Source organism: Bubalus kerabau, chromosome 8 (assembly GCF_029407905.1).
Source record: "Bubalus kerabau isolate K-KA32 ecotype Philippines breed swamp buffalo chromosome 8, PCC_UOA_SB_1v2, whole genome shotgun sequence".
Classification (NCBI taxonomy): Eukaryota; Metazoa; Chordata; class Mammalia; order Artiodactyla; family Bovidae; genus Bubalus; species Bubalus kerabau.
Window position 1 is genome coordinate 54,430,932 of NC_073631.1, and position 21,830 is coordinate 54,452,761.

The 21,830-nt window shown below is 40.1% G+C and overlaps 1 protein-coding gene across 6 annotated transcripts in view; it reads right to left on the minus strand.

The window, feature by feature from the left end:
* Nucleotides 1-21,830, minus strand: part of ST7 (suppression of tumorigenicity 7) — a 277,962-nt gene that overhangs the window by 52,485 nt on the left and 203,647 nt on the right. For all 6 annotated transcript variants that reach the window (XR_008717824.1, XM_055590303.1, XM_055590300.1 and 3 more), the window contains one exon: nt 13,591-13,705. Coding sequence is in view for 5 of the 6 variants with exons in the window: in XM_055590303.1 (XP_055446278.1) it covers nt 13,591-13,705 (115 nt within the window). In the remaining variant the exon portion in view is untranslated. The remainder of the gene's footprint in view (nt 1-13,590; nt 13,706-21,830) is intronic.

A 21,830-nucleotide genomic window follows, 5' to 3' on the forward strand; every position in this document is an offset into this window, starting at 1 on the left:
TGGTCAACACCAAAATCAGACTGATTATATTATTTGCAGCCAAAGATGGAGACGTTCTATACAGTCAGCTAAAACAAGATCAGGAACTGACTGTGGCTCAGATCATGAACTCCTTATTGCCAAATTCAGACTTAAATTGAAGAAAATAGGGAAAACCACTAGACAATTCAGGTATGACCTAAATCAAATCCCTTATGATTATACAGTGGAAGTATATATACAGTGGAAGACAAGGGATTAGATCTAATAGAGTGCCTGAAGAACTATGGATGGAGGTTCGTGACATTGTACAGGAGGCAGGGATCAAGACCATCCCCAAGAAAAAGAAATGTAAAAAGGCAAAATGGTTGTCTGAGGAGGCCTTACAAATAGCTGTGAATAGAAAAGCCTCTTGATGAAAGTGAAAGAGGAGAGTGAAAAAGTTGGCTTAAAGCTCAACATTCGGAAAACTAAGATCATGGCATCTGGTCCCATCAGTTCAGTTCAGTTCAGTTCAGTCGCTCAGTCGTGTCTGACTCTTTGCGACCCCATGAATTGCAGCATGCCAGCCCTCCCTGTCCATCACCAACTCCCAGAGTTCACTCAAACTCACATCCATTGAGTCGGTGATGGCATCCAGCCATCTAATCCTCTGTTATCCCCTTCTTCTCCTGCCCCCAATCCCTCCCAGCATCAGAGTCTTTTCCAATGAGTGAACTCTTCGCATCCAGTCCCATCACTTCATGGGAAATAGATGGGGAAACAGTGGAAACAGTGTCAGACTTTATTTTGGGGGGCTTCAATATCACTGCAGATGGTGACTGCAGCCATGAAACTAAAAGACGCTTACTCCTAGGAAGGAAAGTTATGACCAACCTAGACAGCATATTAAAAAGCAGAGACATTACTTTGCCAACAAAGGTGTCTAGTCAAGGCTATGGTTTTTCCAGTAGTCATGTATGGATGTGAGAGTTGGACTATAAAGAAAGCTGAGCGCTGAAGAATTGATGCTTTTGAACTGTGGTGTTGGAGAAGACTCTTGAGAGTCCCTTGGACTGAAAGGAGATCCAACCAGTCCATCCTAAAGATCAGTCCTGGGTGTTCATTGGAAGAACTGATATTGAAGCTGAAACTCCAATACTTTGGACATCTGATGCAAAGAGATGTTCATGTGAAAGACCCTTATGCTGGGAAAGATTGAGGGCAGGAGGGGAAGGGGAAGACAGAGGATGAGATGGTTAGATGGCATCACTGACACAATGGACATGACTTTGGATAAACTCCGGGAGTTGGTGATGGACAGGGAGGCCTGGCGTGCTGCGATTCATGGGGTCACAAAGAGTCAGACACGACTGAGCAACTAAACTGAACTGATCTGAGAAGAGAAGTGAAAGGCAAAGAAGAAAAGGAAAGATATACCCATCTGAATGCAGGTTTCCAAAGAATAGCAAGGAGAGATAAGAAAGCCTTCCTCAGTGATCAATGCAAAGAAATAGAGGAAAACAATAGAATGGGAAAGACTAGAGATCTCTTCAAGAAAATTAGAGATACCAAGGGAACATTTCATGCAAAGATGGGCTTAATAAAGGATAGAAAAGGTATGGACTTAACAGAAGCAGAAGATATTAAGAAGAGGTGGTAGGAATACAGAGAACAGCTATACAAAAAAGATCTTCATGACCCAGATAATCATGACGGCATGATCACTCATCTAGAGCCAGACATCCTGGAATGTGAAGTCAAATGGGCCTTAGGAAGCATCAATACAAACAAAGCTAGTGGAGGTGATGGAATTCCAGTTTAGCTAGTTCAAATCCTAAAAGATGATGCTGTGAATGTGCTTCACTCAATATGCCAGCAAATTTGGAAAACTCAGAAGTGGCCACAGGACTGGAAAAGGTCAGTTTTCATTCCAATCCCAAAGAAAGGCAATGCCAAAGAATGCTCAACCTACTGTACAATTGCACTCATCTCACATGCTAGTAAAGTAATGCTCGAAATTCTCCAAGTCAGGCTTCAATAGTACCTGAACCATGAACTTCCAGCTGTTCAAGCTGGATTAAGAAAAGGCAGAGAAACCAGAGATCAAATTGCCAACATGTGTTGGATCATTGAAAAAGCATGAGAGTTCCAAAAAAACATCTACTTCTACTTTATTAACTATGCCAATGCCTTTGACTGTGTGGATCATGACAAACTCTGTAAAATTCTGAAAGAGATGAGAATACCAGACCACCTGACCTGCCTCTTGAGAAACCTGTATGCAGTTCAGGAAGCAACAGTTAGAACTGGACATGGAACAACAGACTGGTTCCAAGTTGGAAAAGGAGTACGTCAAGGCTGTATATTGTCACCCTGTTTATTTAACTTATATGCAGAGTACATCATGAGAAATGCTGGGCTGGATGAAGCACAAGCTGGAATCAAGATTCCTGGGAGAAATATCAATAACCTCAGATATGCAGATGACACCACCCTTATGGAAGAAAGTGAAGACCTAAAGAGCCTCTTGATGAAAGTGAAAGAGGAGAGCCAGAAGTTTTTGGTTTAAAACTCAACATTCAGAAAACTAAGATCATGGCATCTGGTCCCATCACTTCATGGCAAATTGATGGGGAAACCGTGGAAACGGTGAGAGACTTTATTTTTGGGGGCTCCAAAATCACTGCAGATGATGAATGCAGCCATGAAATTAAAAGACGCTTCCTCCTTGGAAGAAAAGCTATGACCAACCTAGACAGTATATTCAAAAGCAGAGACATTACTTTGCCAACAAAGGTCCGTCTAGTCAAAGCTATGGTTTTTCCAGTGGTCATGTATGGATGTGAGAGTTGGAGTATAAAGAAAGCTGAGCACCAAAAATTTGTTGCTTTTGAACTCTGTGTGGTATTGGAGAAGACTCTTAAGAGTCCCTTGGAGAGCAAGGAGATCCAACCAGTCCATCCTGAAGGAAATCAGTCCTCAATATTCATTGATGCTGAAGCTGAAACTCGAATACTTTGGCCACCTGATGTGAAGACCTGACTCATTTGAAAGACCCTGATGCTGGGAAAGATTGAAAGCAGGAGAAGACGGGGACGACAGAGGATGAGATGGCTGGATGGCATCATTGACTCAATGGACATGAGTTTTAGTAGGCTCCGGGAGTTGGTGATGGACAGGGAAGCCTGGTGTGCTGCAGTCCATGGGGTCGCAAAGAGTCAGACATGACTGAACGACTGAACTGAACTGAAAGTTCTTTTTTTTTTTTTTGATAAGAATTAAATCCAAGGTATTAATTACTCTCAGACTTTGTCTACGTTAGTTGTAATTATAGTGTCGAGAAGCAAGGTCCCTAAAGACCTTCCACCTCTTCCTCACATTTCACTTTGTTCCTCCTTGTGTCACTGCTATCACTCAGCAGAAGCATCCAGGTATTGATGAAAGTAGGTAGGATACATGAATCCTGGCAGACTCTTAATGTAACATCTTAGTTACATTCCCCTCGAAAAACAGATTATCTAAGGGTTTTTCTGGTCTATATAGGTCTTGACTTCCTGGAGTTAAGAAAGAGATCACCAGAGACCAAATGAAATTAAGTGCTTATCATTTAAAATAAGTTTTGATTATCCATGAAATAAAAAGTTTCTGCATTGGGATTTGCATTTGTTGTTAAAGGAAGAAAAACCAAACTCTTATTAATAACTCCTTTACACTTCTTGGTTGGAGAACCTAGAAAATGTCTCCCTGAAGGATAGAATTCTGCTTCTTTGCAGAGTCTGAAAGCTCTGCCACAGGAGTTCGGCATCCTACCCTCCAGGTCTCAGGGCTTTCACACCGTGTTCACCTCCTGACCCACCTCAAGTCAAAACTAGGCCGAGTGAGAATTCACTGTGCCACTCTCTTCACTCTGCAGGCAGAATGAAGCCCTTCCTCTGTTGAAATTGCCTTCAGGGTCTCTCCATAGTCTTCAGAATCAAAGCTCTTTGAGGTCTGGGTCCTGCTTAACTCACCAGTGCATCTTCTGCTGCAGCCCTCCTCCACCCCTCTGCTCTGTGGGAAACAACGTTCTCCATACAAGCTGTGTCAGTCCTGCCCCAAATGTGTTTTATGTGTTTTCTTTGCCTTCAGCACCTTCACTGTTTGGTTCAGCACAGATCCCACCTCCATGGGGGTGGTTTCTCTCATCACCTTGGGTGAGGTGTCCCTTCCATCTTGGGTTAAACTCTGTCAGTCTTTACACTTCACATCAACTGTCCATTCTCATTTCCCTCTCCTATTCACATGGTGTGCTTTAGGGGTTAAAGCTGTGTTTCTTCATCACTTCATACCCACAATACAAAACAATGTTTGAAACATAGTTGGTGGTCAGTGTTTGCTGAATAAAATCCTAAATTAACATAGTAACATATTAAATCACTTTATATCACCTTCCTTGGACATGCAAACATTTACTTCTAATTTAGCTTCCAGGAGCCAAGAGTGATCTGTATTGATGTGTACTTTAAGAGGGAGTCAGAAACGTGTTATTTCTCAACATGTATACTTCATTTATCTTTGCTTACAATTCCATGAACAGAGGAGCCTGGCTGGCTACAGTCCTTGGGGCTGGAAGAGTCAGACACAACTGAGCACGCACGCACGCACAGCATTCCAGCAGAATGCATGACTTTGGATTGTGCTCTAAATCTAGATGTCTATTTGACAAAGCAGTATAGTGGGAAAGTGGGGCAGGAAGAAACCAAGAGTAAAAGCTGAAGCAAGGTTGAACAAAAGTTTGTCCAGAAACAAAGAAAGCAAACCACACCTCTTCTGGCTCCCAAGCACCCTTTATGAGAATGGTGCTACTGGAAAAAAAAAAAAAAAAAGAAAGGTCATCTCGGGGAGGATGACTCTTAAGTTTTCAAAAGTCATGAATGGCTCATGCCAACAAACTTGAAATTCAATGAAATAATCTTGGGACAAAGTCATGTGATTATGAGTACAGCTGTCATTTTAATGTCTCAGAAAACCCATGGGGCAAAACCTTAGATAGGATAGAATTTTTTTCCAGTGATGATCTTTTTGCCTAATTTCCCTTTGTTCATCTGTAATAATAATAACAATCAAGATGTAATTTTAAAAATATCATTACTCTTCCTATGTATGAGATTGGTCAGTTGAGGGTCAATTTCACACTGAAACGTCTAAAACAATGTTTTCAAGGGCAGCAGCCAGTAGATAAGTAAGTCCCAAAGCACCTCACAAGTAAGAGCACTATTTCACAGTGCAGCTCCATCTGACAAGTCGATCATTCCCACAGGCACTCTGAACATCTACCGTAGTACATCCGTGTCCAAGAAGAGGACACAGGGCTTGTTCTCCGAGTTTCTTTCTCACTACTGCCTGCAGCATGTTTCAAACTGATTCACTGAGCACAGATTCACCCCACCTTGATTCATTATGGGTTGCTTTTTTGTTTTTAACCTCTTTCTCCAACAGACTGAAAGCTTCTTGGCAACACAGAATAAATAATATTCATCTTCAAATCTCGAAGTCCCTAAAAGTATCTTCAGCATAAAGGTTTGCTGAATTAATTTGAAAAAATTAACCTAATTAATTTTTAGGTTTTTAGGTTTTAATTTTAGGCTCCCTGTAACCACCTAAGATTACAGAGTATCAAGTATCACTTTTCTTAGACACCAAGTTGATATACGAAGTTTATGTAGCCTTGACAGATTCTTCTGGAGCCATGAACAGACCAACTGAACAAACAAAAGTGAAAAACAAACTAAGGAAAATACATCCCATTTCTCCTTCCTGTCAGTGGACCATAATGTCTTATTACTGTACCATGATGTGATTCTATCTTCCATGTGACTGTCTTCAATAAGATTTCTCTGTTTACTCCTGTTCATGATATGATGCAAAGAAAACAACAACATATATGCATAATTGTGTTCTTAAATCTTTCAGGGGATTCTAGATAGTATGAAGTTGTTTGGTTCCACCTTCAAAAAGTCAATCTAAGGTTGTCCCCTTTCAATCCAAGGAGAAAGCTTCACTGAAGAAATAAAAAGGACTGATATAAAATAAAAAGAACCTCAAAAAGGTGTGTCACCTGGGAAGTCAATGATTCAATCAGGAAACACCACTGATCTTAGTAATTTGGAGCAAAGGGAGTGGCAGGCAACACAGATTCAACTACATGAAGAAATATTTATCTTATGCTACAAAGCAAACACCAGATGTTATTTGCAACTTCTGGACTGGATTATCCCAGAGGGTCTGTGTCAGAAAGCACTTCTATGGCTGGTGCCCTAGAACCAAATATGGAAGTTTATGTGATGGTGATGGCCAGCTAAAGAGAAATGTTACCTTGGTAAATTATGATAACTGGGCCATAAGGATTACTAAAGCAAGCATAAATTTAGAGGGTTGTTCCTATGCCAATTCTGTGAATTATAGATGTATGTATTCATAAAATGTCTTCCATCATCAGAAATTGTAGAAACTTTTCACACATACAGTCTTTACTCTGAAATAGCACCTGTGAGTAGTCCTGCTCATTGCACAGATAGCATGACAGCCAACCACTTTGTAACCTCAAAGGCCCAGTCCTCATGACAGACATCCTTCTTGGTTTCCCAGTCAGCAGGGCACTCAGTGCAAAGCTATACAGGGCCATTACTTCTCAGTGACTTATGCCCACCAGCCTGAAGCCATAGTCCATGGTGTCAGGGCGGATAATTATTTTCTTTTTTGAAGCAGCAATGTGATTATTTGCCCATCTTTTACACAAAAATTCTCTTCAACATTTGCCCGGTATCCTTGATCTTTTCCATAAGAACCAGGCCGAGGAAGGGAGCTGGACTAGGCTTAAAGTCTGTCACTTGGGACTGACCGCACTTCAAATCCTCTTTCTCGAATGCAACCTAATTTTGCAGTGGATATGTCTCCAAAGCTGCTTATGTCTGTGGTATCAAAACTCACATCTATAGATATACTTGACTGAAATGTACCATTTTGGAGGTCTGGACAGCCTAATCTGATAGTCTGATGCTGAGAGCCTCAATACAAATTCTATTCAATGGTTCTTCTGAAATCTCAAATCCCACTTGTTTCACAAACGTAAGTGAAAAACAGCCTAGCCAAAAGACAGGGTATCTGGTGACCACTTCAAAGGAACAGAGATGATCACTGAGTAACTTGTTCTAGCTGTAAGGCCCTGGGCAATGAACAGTGTATAAAATTTTTACTTATAACTACATGCTGACTCTGTAAAACAATGATCAGCAGAAAGTTTACTCTCTGAAGAGTCTCAGCATAGAGTGATTCCCTCATGTTTTCTTTAGAATTTCTGCTTTCAATCTACTGAGATGAAAGTATTCCCCCAATGCTACAAACATGTCCTGTACTTAAAAGTATTCCTTCTGCACACTGTGAAGTGAAGTCGCTCAGTTGTGTCTAACTCTTTGCGACCCCATGGACTGTAGCCTACCAGGATCCTCTATCCATGGGATTTTCCAGGCAAGAATGCTGGAGTGAGTTGCCATTTCCTTCTCCAGGAGATCTTCCCAACCCAGGGATTGAACCCAGGTCTCCTGCATTGTAGGCATACGCTTTACCATCTGAGCCACCAGGGAAATTCTTCTGCACATTACCAGATGGTAAATAAGAATACAGATTTAGGATGGGCTTGATGGTACCAGTAAAAATGGTCTTGATATAGCTGTTGCATTTATATAACATTCATGACTATATAAAAAGACCAGCTGTCCTTCACAGGGAAGCTTCTGACCTCAAATTTAGGGCAATCACTAGATGCCCTAATGCAGTAAGTATCCAGAAGAGCTTGAATTTGTATTTCCATTGGTACAAATTGCTCCGAGGCTGAAACGATCTGTCTTTATCTTGAGTGAAAATCTTGGGCAATTTTTATTTTTCAGTTTTCCAAATGTTTAAGAATTTTTTTAGAGATAAAACTAAGTGTTTCCATTCTTCTTAAATATCTACACACATGTCCTATTTTATTGTTCAGTCACTCAGTCATGTCCTACTTTTTGTGACTCCATGGACTGCAACACACCAGGCTTCCCTGTCCGTCACCAACTCCCAGAGTTCACTCAAACTCATGTCCATTGAGTCAGTGATGCCACCCAGCCATCTCATCCTCTGTAGTCCCCTTCTCCTCCTGCCTTCAATCTTTCCCAGCAACAGGGTCTTTTTCAATGAGTCAGTTCACATGTCCTGTTAGATGTATAATTAATTTTAACAAGAGGCTATAACAGTTTTTAGGGGACACAAGACAGGGCTCTTCTGCTCTCATAATTTTAATTGACATTTTATATACAGTTTTCCATTTGAACAAAATGGGTTGAGAACAGTGGGTGAAGTTCAGGAGTGGTCACCTTGTCTCTTTATAATGGTTAATAGTTACTGAATTCTTATTGTGTGCCCCACACTTTTCTAAACACTGTTGTTTAGTCACTAAGTCATGTCTGACTCTTTGGTGACTCTACGGAATGTAGCCCACCTGGCTCCTCTGTTCATGGCATTTCCCAAGTAAGAACACTGGAGTGGATTGTCATTTCCATCTCCAGGGGTTCTTCCCAACCTAAGGATCAAACCAGCATCTCCTGCATTGGCAGATGGATTCTTTACTACTGAGCCACCATTGATTAATGCTTTAATCCTCACAACAAATTGCCAGCTGTGTGATCTTGGGCAAGTTGCTTAGGCTTTCTAAGTCTTGATTCCATTTTCAGAGAAAGAAATGGAAGTTTAGAAGGTTAGGTGATTTGCTTAACTTCACTCTCACATCCATGAGATGTGAGAGTTGGACCATAAAGAAAGCTGAGTGCTTAAAAATTGATGCTTTTGAACTGTGAAGTTGGAGAAGACTCTCGAGAGTCCCTAGGACTACAGGGAGATCAAACCAGTCAATACTAAAGATCAACCCTGACCATTCATTGGAAGGACTGATGCTGAAGCTGAAGTTCCAATACTTTGGCCACCTGATGCAAAGGGCGGACTCATTGGAAAAAACCCTGATGCTGGGAAAGACTGGAGGCAGGAGCAGAAGGGGATAGCAGAAGACAAGATGGTTGGATGGCATCACCGACTCAATGGACATGAGTTTGAGTAAGCTCCGGGAGTTGGTAATGGACAGGGAAGCCTGGTGTCCATGGGGTCCCTGCAGTCCATGGGGTCACAAAGAGTCAGACAAAACTGAGAGACTGAACTGAACTGAACTAAGTTCACCCAGCCAGTGAAAGGCAGAACTGGGCTTGCTCTCAGCAGGCTGGCACCAGGGCTAGTCCTCTGTCCCACCACCAGGACTGCCTTGGGTATCCTCAGGAGTTACTAACTAGAGACAGAGCTAGGTACTCCCAAAGGAAATGCTCACAAAGGGAGCACTCATATTCATATTCATTTGCTTTGAGAGATTCTTCTAAAATTCAAATGCGCAAATGATAATGAATAAGAAACTCATGAATTATTTTCCTCATTCCCACCCTAATCTTCAGACTTAAGCTTTCAAGCTAGGTGGCCTATAAACTTCTTTGAAAGGCAATCCAAAGCTTATAACAACTTTCTCAATGGCTTCATATAGAAGGTTCTGATGACCTTATGATCTTAAAAACATTGTCTTTATAGCTAATGTATGACTGGAAAAAAAAAAGATAAATTAAAATTAAATGAACACCATACATCAAATCCCTTTTGTGACTAATGAAATCAGGAACAAGGTGATTGGAGATGGTTTCAGAAAGATAGACAAATACAGATATGCCCAGTTCTCAAGGAATAATTTTTTAAAAATCTTAAAAGACAATTTGGCATCACTGAAATTCTGCACCATGGCTCCAGCCTGCCTAATTCATTCTTTATAAGAGGAGGGAGAAAAAGAAAGTCACTTCAACGAGGCTTACGTTTATGAAAAACACATGGACTCTTAAAGCCAGCTAGACCTGAATTTGCATCTCAGTTCTGCAGTTTTGCAGTTTTCAAGGAATGTGGTTTTGAAAGTTACTTAAATTCACAAGCCTCAGCTTTGCATCTGATAAAACAGAATACCTTCTTGCAAGGTATACCTACCTTCTTGCAAGGACATTGTAAGGGTTATAGGTAATGTGTATAATTGGAACCAATGATAACAACAAGAAGAGTGTTAATAGAAACAGTTAAATATACTGCCAACAGCAGAGACAGTGGAAGTGGGATGATGGTTAAGGGCATGGGCCTGGGGTCAGATGACCTCAGTTTATTCTTGCTTTCCTTTCCTCGTAGAATTCACATCATATCGAACAAATGCTGTTCTAAGTTTCTCTCTTTGCCCTCACAACATAATATCTCCATGGCTTTACTGTGACATCTCAGGCTCTTCACTTGAATAAGTTACTTAACTCCTTTCTGTACCAGTTACCACAGCTGTAAAATGGGCTAATAATAGTATCTACCTCATATGCTGTGGCAAGAATAAATGAGTCCAGTCCATCCACGCCAAGCTTAGGATCATGTCTGACTGTGCCACATCATAAGAACTCAATGTTAGCTGCTGCTGTTTTTTCAGTCATTGTATGAAGGACCCTCCAAAACCAACACCAACCACCTGGATAAAAATTGCTCACCCATAATGTTGGTTAACAGATTGAAACTAGAAGATCATGAAAATTCCTAAGAATGGCAAGACAGCATTTCAGACTAATGGCTGGAATAACATAAGATCAAAAGCTATCTGAAGGGAAAAGTAAAAATTAGATTGCAGTTTACAAGGAGGTGTGACTAGTTAACTGGTAATCCCTACTTGGAATCCAGGCTTGCCAAAGGGCTTCCCTATAAAAGGACTTTGTAAATGTCATTTTAAAAAGTCAAAGCAAAAAAAAAAATAGAAGTGAAGAAGAATAAGAATGAGGCAAAGGGAATATATGCTGCCTTCCTCCTTTCCTCAGAACATGCTGTGTTTTTTTCCCCTGTGCTTTGCCATATTTCTAAATCCTTTTTGCAAAGGTCAGAGAAGCAGCACCAATCCCATTGTGTCACTTCCCCTCATACTACTTAAAAAAATTCAGCCACCTAGCAAATGTAATAAAGAAGGATTGCTGTACCCATAAAACATCCAAGAAACAGCTACCCAACCAGAGCATTCCGATTTGCAAAGATAACATCTAATCCTGCTGCTCTGGGTGTGGCTCAATGGTGAGGGATGGGGAGGCTGGGGTTCAAAGTGCTGTCTCCAGCATCTCACAGATTACAATGATGACATCAGAACCAGGGTGAAGAGCAGGGCGCCCCAATTGCTCTCTGTACTCCAAGCCCTCTGAAGCTTCCACTTCCTCACACAGAGCAAGAAAATTGGATAAGAATTGGGTCGAGGGCCTTTGGGTCTCAAGGAAAAGCTGCAGGGATGAGCCGGAAAGAGCCCATTTTCTGGTCCGGGGAGAAGAAGATGAGGCATGTTTTTTAATAGTCTGGTGTGGCTGCAGCTCACTCCTCGAGAACAGTAACTTCAGCAGCCACTTCATTATATTTCTACTGTAAATGACACAGGCCTGAGCCAAGTCTGAGCCAAAACACCCTCCAGGATTCAGCTGGGGTTAGGTCATCTGCAGCGGATTGACCACTGCTGAACTCTAAACCCCTAACGAGGCATCTCAGCAACAGTATGTGTCCTGCCACTAATGAGGCTCTTTTTCCATGAATAATGAGAAAGAACATCATCTCTGTTGCCAGGTACAAACATAAACAAAGCTCAACACAGGGCTTTGGTATAGTGAGTTTGTCCATTTGCAACAAAGGAATTTAGCAAAGTGAGAGCCAAGTTTTAGTGGAGGGTGGGACAGGCTCTTGTAACAAATAATGTGAACATATGTTATCAGAATCTAATAAATCAGCTTTCAGTTGTTGCGGCATGGAGACTGTGCAATGGGATAGAGACAGACGACAGAAAGCTCCAAATGAGTTCACTGCTTTATTTTACAATCAGTCTTGTAACACAAAGCTGATGATTTCTGTAATGAACTGAGATCTTCATGAAAGGAGCCTTAGGAGAGACCTGAGATCCCAAAGGCTCTATTGGCTAAACCTTTTCTCACGCCTTGATGTAGCAGGCTGAGTGCAGGCTGACTCTGGGGATGAGAACTGAAGCCTTGCCATGACACTGCTGGCTTTGAGGTACTTTGTGGAAGGCGCATGACCACCTGAGCCCATGTGCTGGGTTTCTTAGGCACCAAAAGGCCCTCAGTGTACCATGAGCATTCTGCCTCTAAGGTAGTCTCCTGGCTTAGACTCCCAAGGTCAGCCCAACAGTGAGATTCCAGCATATAAACAGAGAACAAAAGTGAGCTGACATGAAGGCCAGTCTTTATTTCATTTACTGTCAAGTGTGCCACATTTTTACTTCTTTCTAAAATCAGTTCCATACTAGGTAGCCTGTATTTTCTTACTCAGGGTGCTCATGTTTGCACAGGCCAAGCGGTGCCATCACTGGCTGAGGGCTTTTAGATTTTGCATCAGTCTGAGCAAGAATTAACAATAAAACAAAATGAAAACAGTCTCACGATGCCTCAGTTCCTCCAGCTGCAGGGGGTAACAACTCTAACCTATTTCAGATATACCTTTCGAGGAACTGCGTGTCAAAAATAAGACTCAAATAGTATAGTTGGCTCTATATGTTTGATGAATTGCTAGAAAATTTGACCTCAATAATTCTTCTTTTTTCATGGAAAGGCATTTTATTTTAAATATAGCAGTGTGTACATGTCAATAATTCTTTAAATGCACTAAAAATGCTTACTTAATAAAGAATATTTTATAAAGTAAAAAAAAAATCATGTAACATAAACAATCACTTCCTAACATCCATTTTATAAGCAAATATATTTATTTTGGGGAGAGAGTTAATGGGACATGGCAGAATGGTATGAAATTCTGCAGAGATTCTAGCAGCTAATTATGTAGAAAATTGTGTATAATTAATCAAATAGTAAATTCAAAGACAATGGCAATTGAGAAGAAGATTTTTCAAATATCTGGGTGGTATCAGCTTATTTTTCTGGTTTATTAAGAAAAGGCAAAATAAAATAAGCTCATGGGTGAGTAGGTTAGAATGGCAAAGGGACTGCAAAGGCTCTCATGTGAAGAAATGGGAGTTTTTCTGCTAAAAAAGAGAAGACCTGGGGTGAAGGGGCCATGATTTCCTCTTCAAACATTACTGAACTGTCACAAGTTTTGTAGCAGAAACTACCAGCTGTTTTTGGTGAAGGAAATGGCAACTCATTTCAGTATTCCTGCCTGAGAAATACCATGGATAGAGGAGTCTGGCGGGCTACAGTCCATAAGGTTGCAAAGATTCAAACACGACTTAGCAGCTAAAGAACAACAAAACCCAGCTGTTCTATTGCTTCAAAGATCTACATGACCAACAGGTAGTGGTCACAGTCAACCAGTGAGGGGTCAGTTTTGTTCCTACAGGGCACGTGCTGCCCACAGAGGTTCTGAGTGATTCCTGACCACGGAAATCAGGTGGAAATTCATAAGACAATAGTTAGCACAATGCTGTGCTATTTGAAATGATCCTTCTCATCTAATCATTGAAACACATCAAGAAGAGAGGAATACTCAAGTAGATAAAAGTATCCAAGGACTTACCGTCATACTTTGCTAAGACTGCCTGAACATCAGCATATGCTTGTAGTTCCAGGAGAGCCTCTAAAAGGTTTTCATGGATGTTGAACATGCTCAGGAGAGGGAACTCCTTCATTAACTAGGAAAGAAGAAATCAAGGGAAAATTAATATGTTTCTTATTTTTTAAGGTATAACTGAGTTATTTATATACTATATATAAAAGTATAGTATATTTTTTAGAAGTACAATTAATACTAAATTACAAGCATTCACATCAATTATTATGTTGTAAAGCATTAAACGCTTAAATTTTTTCATGCTATTTTTGGGAACAGCAACTTTGAATTTGTGAGAATCTAAGGTGGGAGAAAAATCCAAAAGTGCGGAGTTTTATGAACACTGAGGAAGATGCTTACAGGCAGTACTGAATGTTAAAATGCCTTTAAGGCCAAATAAGGTGAAGGTGGAAAACTATCTCCTACTTGTTAACAGTTAGCAGTTCTAGATGGAAGCCAGAGGGTAGAAGGAGAAGCAAAAGGCATTGCTCTTTTGAGCAGCCTGATAGCCAAGTTAAAGACAAAAAGTAGGAAAATAACTAGAAGGTGATATGTGCTGAGAACATTTGCAGGTAGACAGAGAATGGTAGTAAAAGAAGATGTTGAGGAGTTTCTACCTGTTGCTCTTAATAAAACAGGAGTCGAGATTATTTTTCGAGATTGAGGGAACAGGTGACAGGGAGGAAGTAGGAAGATGGCAGTGAAAGTGTGGAACAATCAAGGATTACAGAGGCTGTCTTGGGACCCCAACAGACTGGAGACCACGGATTTAGAGAGTACAATTGGCACTGTTGTCAAGTTTCAGCTGACAGGGCTCAGCAGCCCAGGGACAGTGGCAAAGATGTCAAATGATAAGGTTGAGCCTGGGAAAACTGAATTAGATTCAATGAAAAGTCAAGGAGCAAGAAAACAGGCTAGAATGGTGAAGGAATGATTAAAGGAAAGGCTCAGGTTCTAGACAGCATAAGGAGGAAGAGAGGTCCAAAGGGAGTTAAAAGATATGATAATGAATGTCATTGGAAAACAAAGAGAAAGAAGAAAGGACATGACCAAGAATTTCAGAGTAAAATCTTATCCTCAAGAAAAGTAAATCTCACCTTAAGAAGACAACCAGGTTCTTTACAAAGCAAAGTCACACACGCACACATATACGTGTGTAAGTATGTAATGATGTATTCATACATGTGTGTGTATCATTACCCAGATAATCATGGTGGTGTGATCAACTCACCTAGAGCCAGACATCCTGGAATGTGAGGTCAAGTGGGCCTTAGAAAGCATCACAAAGAACAAAGCTAGTAGAGGTGATGGAATTCCAGTTGAGCTATTTCAAATCCTGAAAGATGATGCTGTGAAAGTGCTGCACTCAATATGCAAACAAATTTGGAAAACTCAGCAGTGGCCACAGGACTGGAAGAGGTCAGTTTTCATTCCAATCCAAAAGAAAGGCAACGCCAAAGAATGCTCAAACTACTGCACAGTTGCACTCATCTCACACGCTAGTAAAGTAATGCTCAAAATTCTCCAAGCCAGGCTTCAGCAATACATGAATCGTAACTTCCAGATGTTCAAGCTGGATTTAGAAAAGGCAGAGGAACTAGACATCAAATTGCCAACATCCACTGGATCATTGAAAAAGCAAGAGAGTTCCAGAAAAACATTTATTTCTGCTTTATTGACTATGCCAAAGCCTTTGACTGTGTGGATCACAATAAACTCTGGAAAATACTTCAAGATATAGGAATACCAGACCACCTGACCTGCCTCTTGAGAAACCTATATGCAGGTCAGGAAGCAACAGTTAGAACTGGACATGGGACAACAGACTGGTTCCAAAAAGGAAAAGGAGTACGTCAAGGATGTATATTGTCACCTTGCTTATTTACCTTATATGCAGAGTACATCAAGAGAAATGCTGGGCTGGAAGAAGCAGGCTGGAATCAAGATTGCCGGGAGAAATATCAATAACCTCAGATATGCAGATGACACCACCCTTATGGCAGAAAGTGAAGAAGAACTGAAAAGCCTCTTGATGAAAGGGAAAGAGGAGAGTGAAAAAATTGGCTTAAAGCTCAACATTCAGAAAACGAAGATCATGGCATCCAGTCCCATCACTTCATGGGAAATAAATGGGAAAACAGTGGAAACAGTGTCAGACTTTATTTTGGGGAGCTCCAAAATCACTGCAGATGGTGACTGCAGCAATGAAATTAAAAGATGCTTACTCCTTTGGAAGGAAAGTTATGACCAAACTAGATAGCATATTAAAAGGCAGAGACATTATTTTGTCAACAAAGGTCCATCTAGTCAAGGCTATGGTTTTTCCAGTGGTCATGTATGGATGTGAGGGTTGGACTGTGAAGAAAGCTGAGTGCCAAAGAATTGATGCTTTTGAACTGTGGTGTTGGGAGAAGACTCTTGAGAGTCCCTTGGACTGCAAGGAGATCCAACCAGTCCATCCTAAAGGAGATCAGTCCTGGGTGTTCATTGGAAGGACTGATGTTGAAGCTGAAACTCCAATACTTTGGCCACCTCATGCAAAGAGTTGACTCATTGGAAAAGACCCTGATGCTGGGAGGGGTTGGGGGCAGGAGGAGAAGGGGACGACAGAGGATGAGATGGCTGGATGGTATCACCAACCCGATGGACATGAGTTTGGGTAAACTCTGGGAGTTGGTGATGGACAGGGAGGCCTGGCGTGCTACAATTCATGAGGTCGTGAAGAATTGGACACAACTGAGTGACTGAACTGAACTGTGCTTAGTCGCTCAGTCATGTCCTACTCTTTGCAACCCCATGGACTATAGCCCGCCAGGCTCCTCTGTTCATGGGGATTTTCCAGGCAAGAATACTGGAGTGGGTAGCCATGCCTTCCTCCAGGGGATCTTCCCATCCCAGGGATCGAACCCAGGTCTCCCACATTGCAGGCACTTTCTTTACTGCCTGAGCCACCAGGGAAGCCCGTATACATATATACCCTCTATTTAATTTACTAAATGGATAAGTGTTCTCTATTATAACACAGTGACCTTTAAAGAAGTAATACTTTTTTTTTCGATGTCAACATATTTAAAGCAATTGTGCTGAGAGAAATAATACCCCTCAAAATAGACAAATTTATTATTAAACAAGAAACCAGTGGAGACACTGCATTGACTATTCACTTATTCCAAGTTAGAAACCTTTGCCATGTTGTTTTGTTTTTAAAAAATCCAAGAACCATTTAGCATATCTCTAAAAACAAATAATTTTCTGCAGCTTCAAGGCATCATATTACCAACAAATAACACCTATCAAAATGATTATGTCTTCAATAAGCCTGTCTAAACCCCCTAGAGACAGCCTGCAGTATTTCCACTGCTAGTAAAGGAAGTGAATAAGACTGTATCACACATTGTTGATGTTCTGCAACCAATAAAAGTATTACTTGTCTGGTTTATTCTGATTCTGGTTCACATCACTTTTTATTTTTTTTTCTCTTTCTAATTAGTGCTTTTTAGAATTAAATCTCTCTATCATTCAGCATTTGGCAATACAATAAAGATATTCTCTAAACTGCAACATTTAAACATTAACCATTTTGGATCAATTCTTTAGGTAGAGGTCAAACTTCAAGGACTCAAGTCATATTCTGTAATTTAACAACTGCAATTCCAAATACTAGTATGTTGAAGCTTAAAAACTGAAAGGGGAATCTAATTAAAATCTAACACATGTATGCCTATGGCCGATTCATGTTGATGTATGGCAGAGGCCATCATAATATTGTAAAGTAATTATTCTTCGATTAATATAAATAAATACATTTAAAAGATCCAATGAAACTCTGAGCAAACATGGAGGTCTGGGCTTGTTTAAATAGAACTCGAAGATGCTAGGAGTTTGGGCAGCAATGCTTTCACTGGATGCTTGGACAGAACATACCATGTCCAAAAAACAATCACCAATAAAAGAATTTTAAACATAGCAAATAGCAAATGTTGGAAAGGCAATTGAAGTCATATTACAATTTGGAAATCTAGCTTTGCTTCCTGAATATAAACAAGAAGAAATAGTGAACCTTCCACTGCCCCATCTCACTCCAGTTATCACCTGACCTTCTCCAGCCTTTCACAACAGGCTTTCTTAGAGAAGAGCCATGAGTATTCCACTCCTTCCACTCCCTTCAACTCCTCACCGTAAGCTACAGTCTGGCTTCCAGCCCCACAATTTCTCTGAATCTACTCATCCCACATTTCCAGGTGACTTAAATTGCTCCTGTGGATGCCCTCCAGTCCTTTTCTTGCTTGACCTCTGCAACATTTGACAGTTTGATGACTTCTTGAAACTCTTGTCTCTCTTGGCTTCCTCCATACCATTTTCTTCTGGTTTTCTTCATACTCATCTTATAGCTCCTTCTCTAGTTTCCCCCTTTTCTGCTACTTAGGAGTAAGCTGTCTGCCTGGGTATGTCCCAAGTATTCTTTGCATAAACACACTGATCTCTAGGACACTTTCATGTCCGGGGTCTCAATACCACCACTTTTGTGGGGATGGCTCCCACATCCTCATATTCTGCTCTGACCTCTCTCCTAAGCCATTACATCAATTTATAAGCTCTCTCACTGACAGTTTTACCCGATCCATCTAATACCAGGCTCATAAATTTCAAAGCCAACCCTTCAAACCTGTTCGTCCCCTTGGTATTTCCTATTTTGGAAAAGAACCTTTAAGCCCTGCGTTAAGAATCTCTATGGCGTGCCCACTATAGCCACCTCCTTAGAGATCTTTAAACCCCTGAATTAATATGTAAAAAAAAAAATGCTGGCAGCTTTCATCAAGTACAAAGAAAATTCTGTCATGCAAAAGAACAAACATAAAACAAACAAACACTTTAAGAAACATTACTACTTCCTCTTTTCTCTGACCTTGCTACCAATAATTTAGTTTATGCTCTTATACTTGGCCTAAATTGCTCAAATGGCATCTTTCCTCTGCCTGCTTCTGGAATCACCTTTTTCCAACCCACTCTTCACATTACTTTCATAACAGTTTTTCAAATAAACACACTTGAGTTCGTCACAACCGTGCTTAAAAGGCAACCACTCATGTGGAAACAGGCAGATGTGAATACAAATTTACAAACAAGACTATTTTTTACAACATTATTTACAGTGATGAAAAATGCAAGCAACTTAAAAATTTATGTATTATGAGATATTTACATAAAATAAGATATAGTCATCTTTGGGACTATAATATATAGTCATTAGTAGCTAAATTATCAAATAATTATTAATGGTGTGGCCTGGGAAATGTAGACATGTGACATGACATTAGAAAAAGCAAGATACGAACAAAATTTGACAATAATATCAAGCTTTTCTTTTGTATCTATGCATAGAGACATACTTGGTTAGAAATACACCAAAATGTTTTACTAGTAGTTATTTTCTGGTTAATGAGATTAAAGGTGATTTTTATTGCTTCTTTCATATTTACCACAAGTTGTAATATTTTTAAAAGGAATATATGTACATTCTTTATATGGGGGTGGAAAAACTCTTTTTGAGAATATTGACTTCTCTGAAAACTATAAAACATTGAAAAAGGAAATTAAAGATGACTCAAAGAAATAGAAAAAATCCTATGCTCTTGGATTAAAAGAATTTATATTTTTAAAATGGGCATATTACCAAAGCAATCTATAGTTTTAATGCAATACTTATCATTACCCATGAAATTCTTCAGAGAACAAGAACAAAAATCCTAATATTTATATGGAACCACAAAAGACTCAGAATTGCTAAGGCAATCTGAGGAAGAACAAAGCTGAAGGTCTAACTCTCCCAGGCCTCAGACAATACTACAAGGCTACAATAATCAAAATAGCATGGTACTGGCACACAAGCAGAACAGAAAAGAGAGCCCAGAAATAAATCTACCCACCTGTGATCAATTAATCTTTGACAAAGGAGGCAAAAATATACAATGGGGAAAAGACAATCTCTTCAGCAAGTGGTGTTGGGAAAGTTGGAGAGCCACATGTAAATTAATGAAGTAAGAACACTCCCTCACATCATATACAAAAATAAACTCAAAATGGTTTAAAGACTTAAATATAGGACATGACACAAAAAACTCCTAAAAGAAAATATAGGCAGAATCTTCTCCGACATAAATTGTAGCAATGTCTTCTTAGGTCAGTCTCCCAAGGCAACAGAAATAAAAGCAAAAATTTTTAAATGGGATCTTGAACTTAGAAGTTTCTGCACAGCAAAAATCATCAACAGAACAAAAAGACAACATATGGAATGGGAGAAAAAATATTTGCAAACAGCGCAACTGACAAGGTCTTAATTTCTAAGTTACACAATGAGCTCATACAGCTCATTATCAAAAAAATAAACAACCCAATCAAAATATGAGCAGAAGACCTAAATAGACATTTCTCCAAAGAAGACATACAGATGGCTAAGCACATGAAAAAATGCTCAACATTGTTATTATGCTGCTGCTGCTGCTAAGTCACTTCAGTCGTGTCCGACTCTGTGAGACCCCGTGAGACAGCAGCCCACCAGGCTCCCCCGTCCCTGGGATTCTCCAGGCAAGAACACTGGAGTGGGTTGCCATTTCCTTCTCCAATACATGAAAGTGAAAAGTGAAAGGGAAGTCGCTCAGTCGTGTCCAACTCTTAGCCACAGCATGGACTGCAGCCCACCAGGCTCCTCCATCCATGGGATTTTCCAGGCAATGGAAACTAATCAAAACTACAATGAGATATCACCTCACACCAGTCAGAATGGCCATCATCAAAATGTCGACAAATAATAAATGCCGGAGAAGGTGTAGAGAAAAGGAAACCCTCCTACATCATTGGTGATAATGTATATTGGTACAGCCACTATGGAGACCAGTATGGAGGTTCCTTCAAAAACTAAAAACAGGGTTGCCAATAAGATCCAGCAATCTCATTCTTGGGCATTGATCTGGAAGAGACGAAAACACTAATTCAAAAAAATACATGCACCCCCATGTTCGCATCCTGGTGACTCAGATGGTAAAGCATCTGCCTATAATGTAGGAGACCTGGGTTTGATCCCTGGGTCAGGAAGATCTCCTGGAGAAGGGAATGGCAACCAGTATTCTTGCATGGAGAATTCCATGGACCAAGGAGCCTGGTGGCTACAGTCCAGGGTGTTGCAAAGACTCGGACACAATTGAGCAATCAACACTTTCATGTCAGTTTCCATGTTCACAGCAGCACTATTTACAAGGCCAAGACATGGAAACAACTTAAGTGTCCATCATCAGATGAGTGGATAAAGAAGATGTGGTCCATATATACAATGGAACTTTACTCAGCCATAAAATAAAAAGAATGAAATAATGTCCTTTGCAGAAACATGGACAGACCTAGAGATTAACATACTAAGAAAAGCAAGTCAAACAAAGAAAGACAAATTTCATATGATATCATGTGGAATATAAAAAATGGTCCAAATGAACTTATTTACAAAACAGACTCATGTGGTTAACCAAAGGGGAAAGGAGGGAGGAGGGATAAATTAAGAGTTTGGGACTAACAGATACACACTACTATATATAAAAGATATATAACAAGGACCTACTATAAAATAGATATACAACAAGGACCTACTGTACAGCCTAGGAAACTATATTTAATATCTTATAATAACCTATAATGAAAAAGAATCTAGAAAAGAATATGTATAAGCATATTTTCACATATATATGTATATATGTTCCTCTACCATTTAAAATCTTCCAGTGACTGTGCATAAACTGCATCTTGTAAAAGGTATAGTTAGAACTCATACGCTTTGACTCAAGGTAAGGAAGAATTTTCTTAGAGTTGTCAGAAAATGAACAGATGGTCTATAGAAGTCTCCATCACTGAAATTTCATAGTGAGAGAGAGGCTGCTCACTGGGCAGGGATGATCAAGACGGAGGACATTTTAAATCCTCTAATTCCAAGGGAAAATGTCCCAGCTATGAAGCATAACTTTCAGGCTTTCCCTCAGCTCAGTGCCAGACTCTTGCCTCCCCTGTCTTCTCAGGATTAAACTCTAGCCTTGTCAGATCAGACCATTATAACCATCCCTAGAATTCTTTCTACAGTTACTAGCCACTGTGTTTTTATTCAGACTCTTCATACCACCTGGAATACCTTTTCTCTTCATTTACAAGGCAGCCTGTCAAAATCA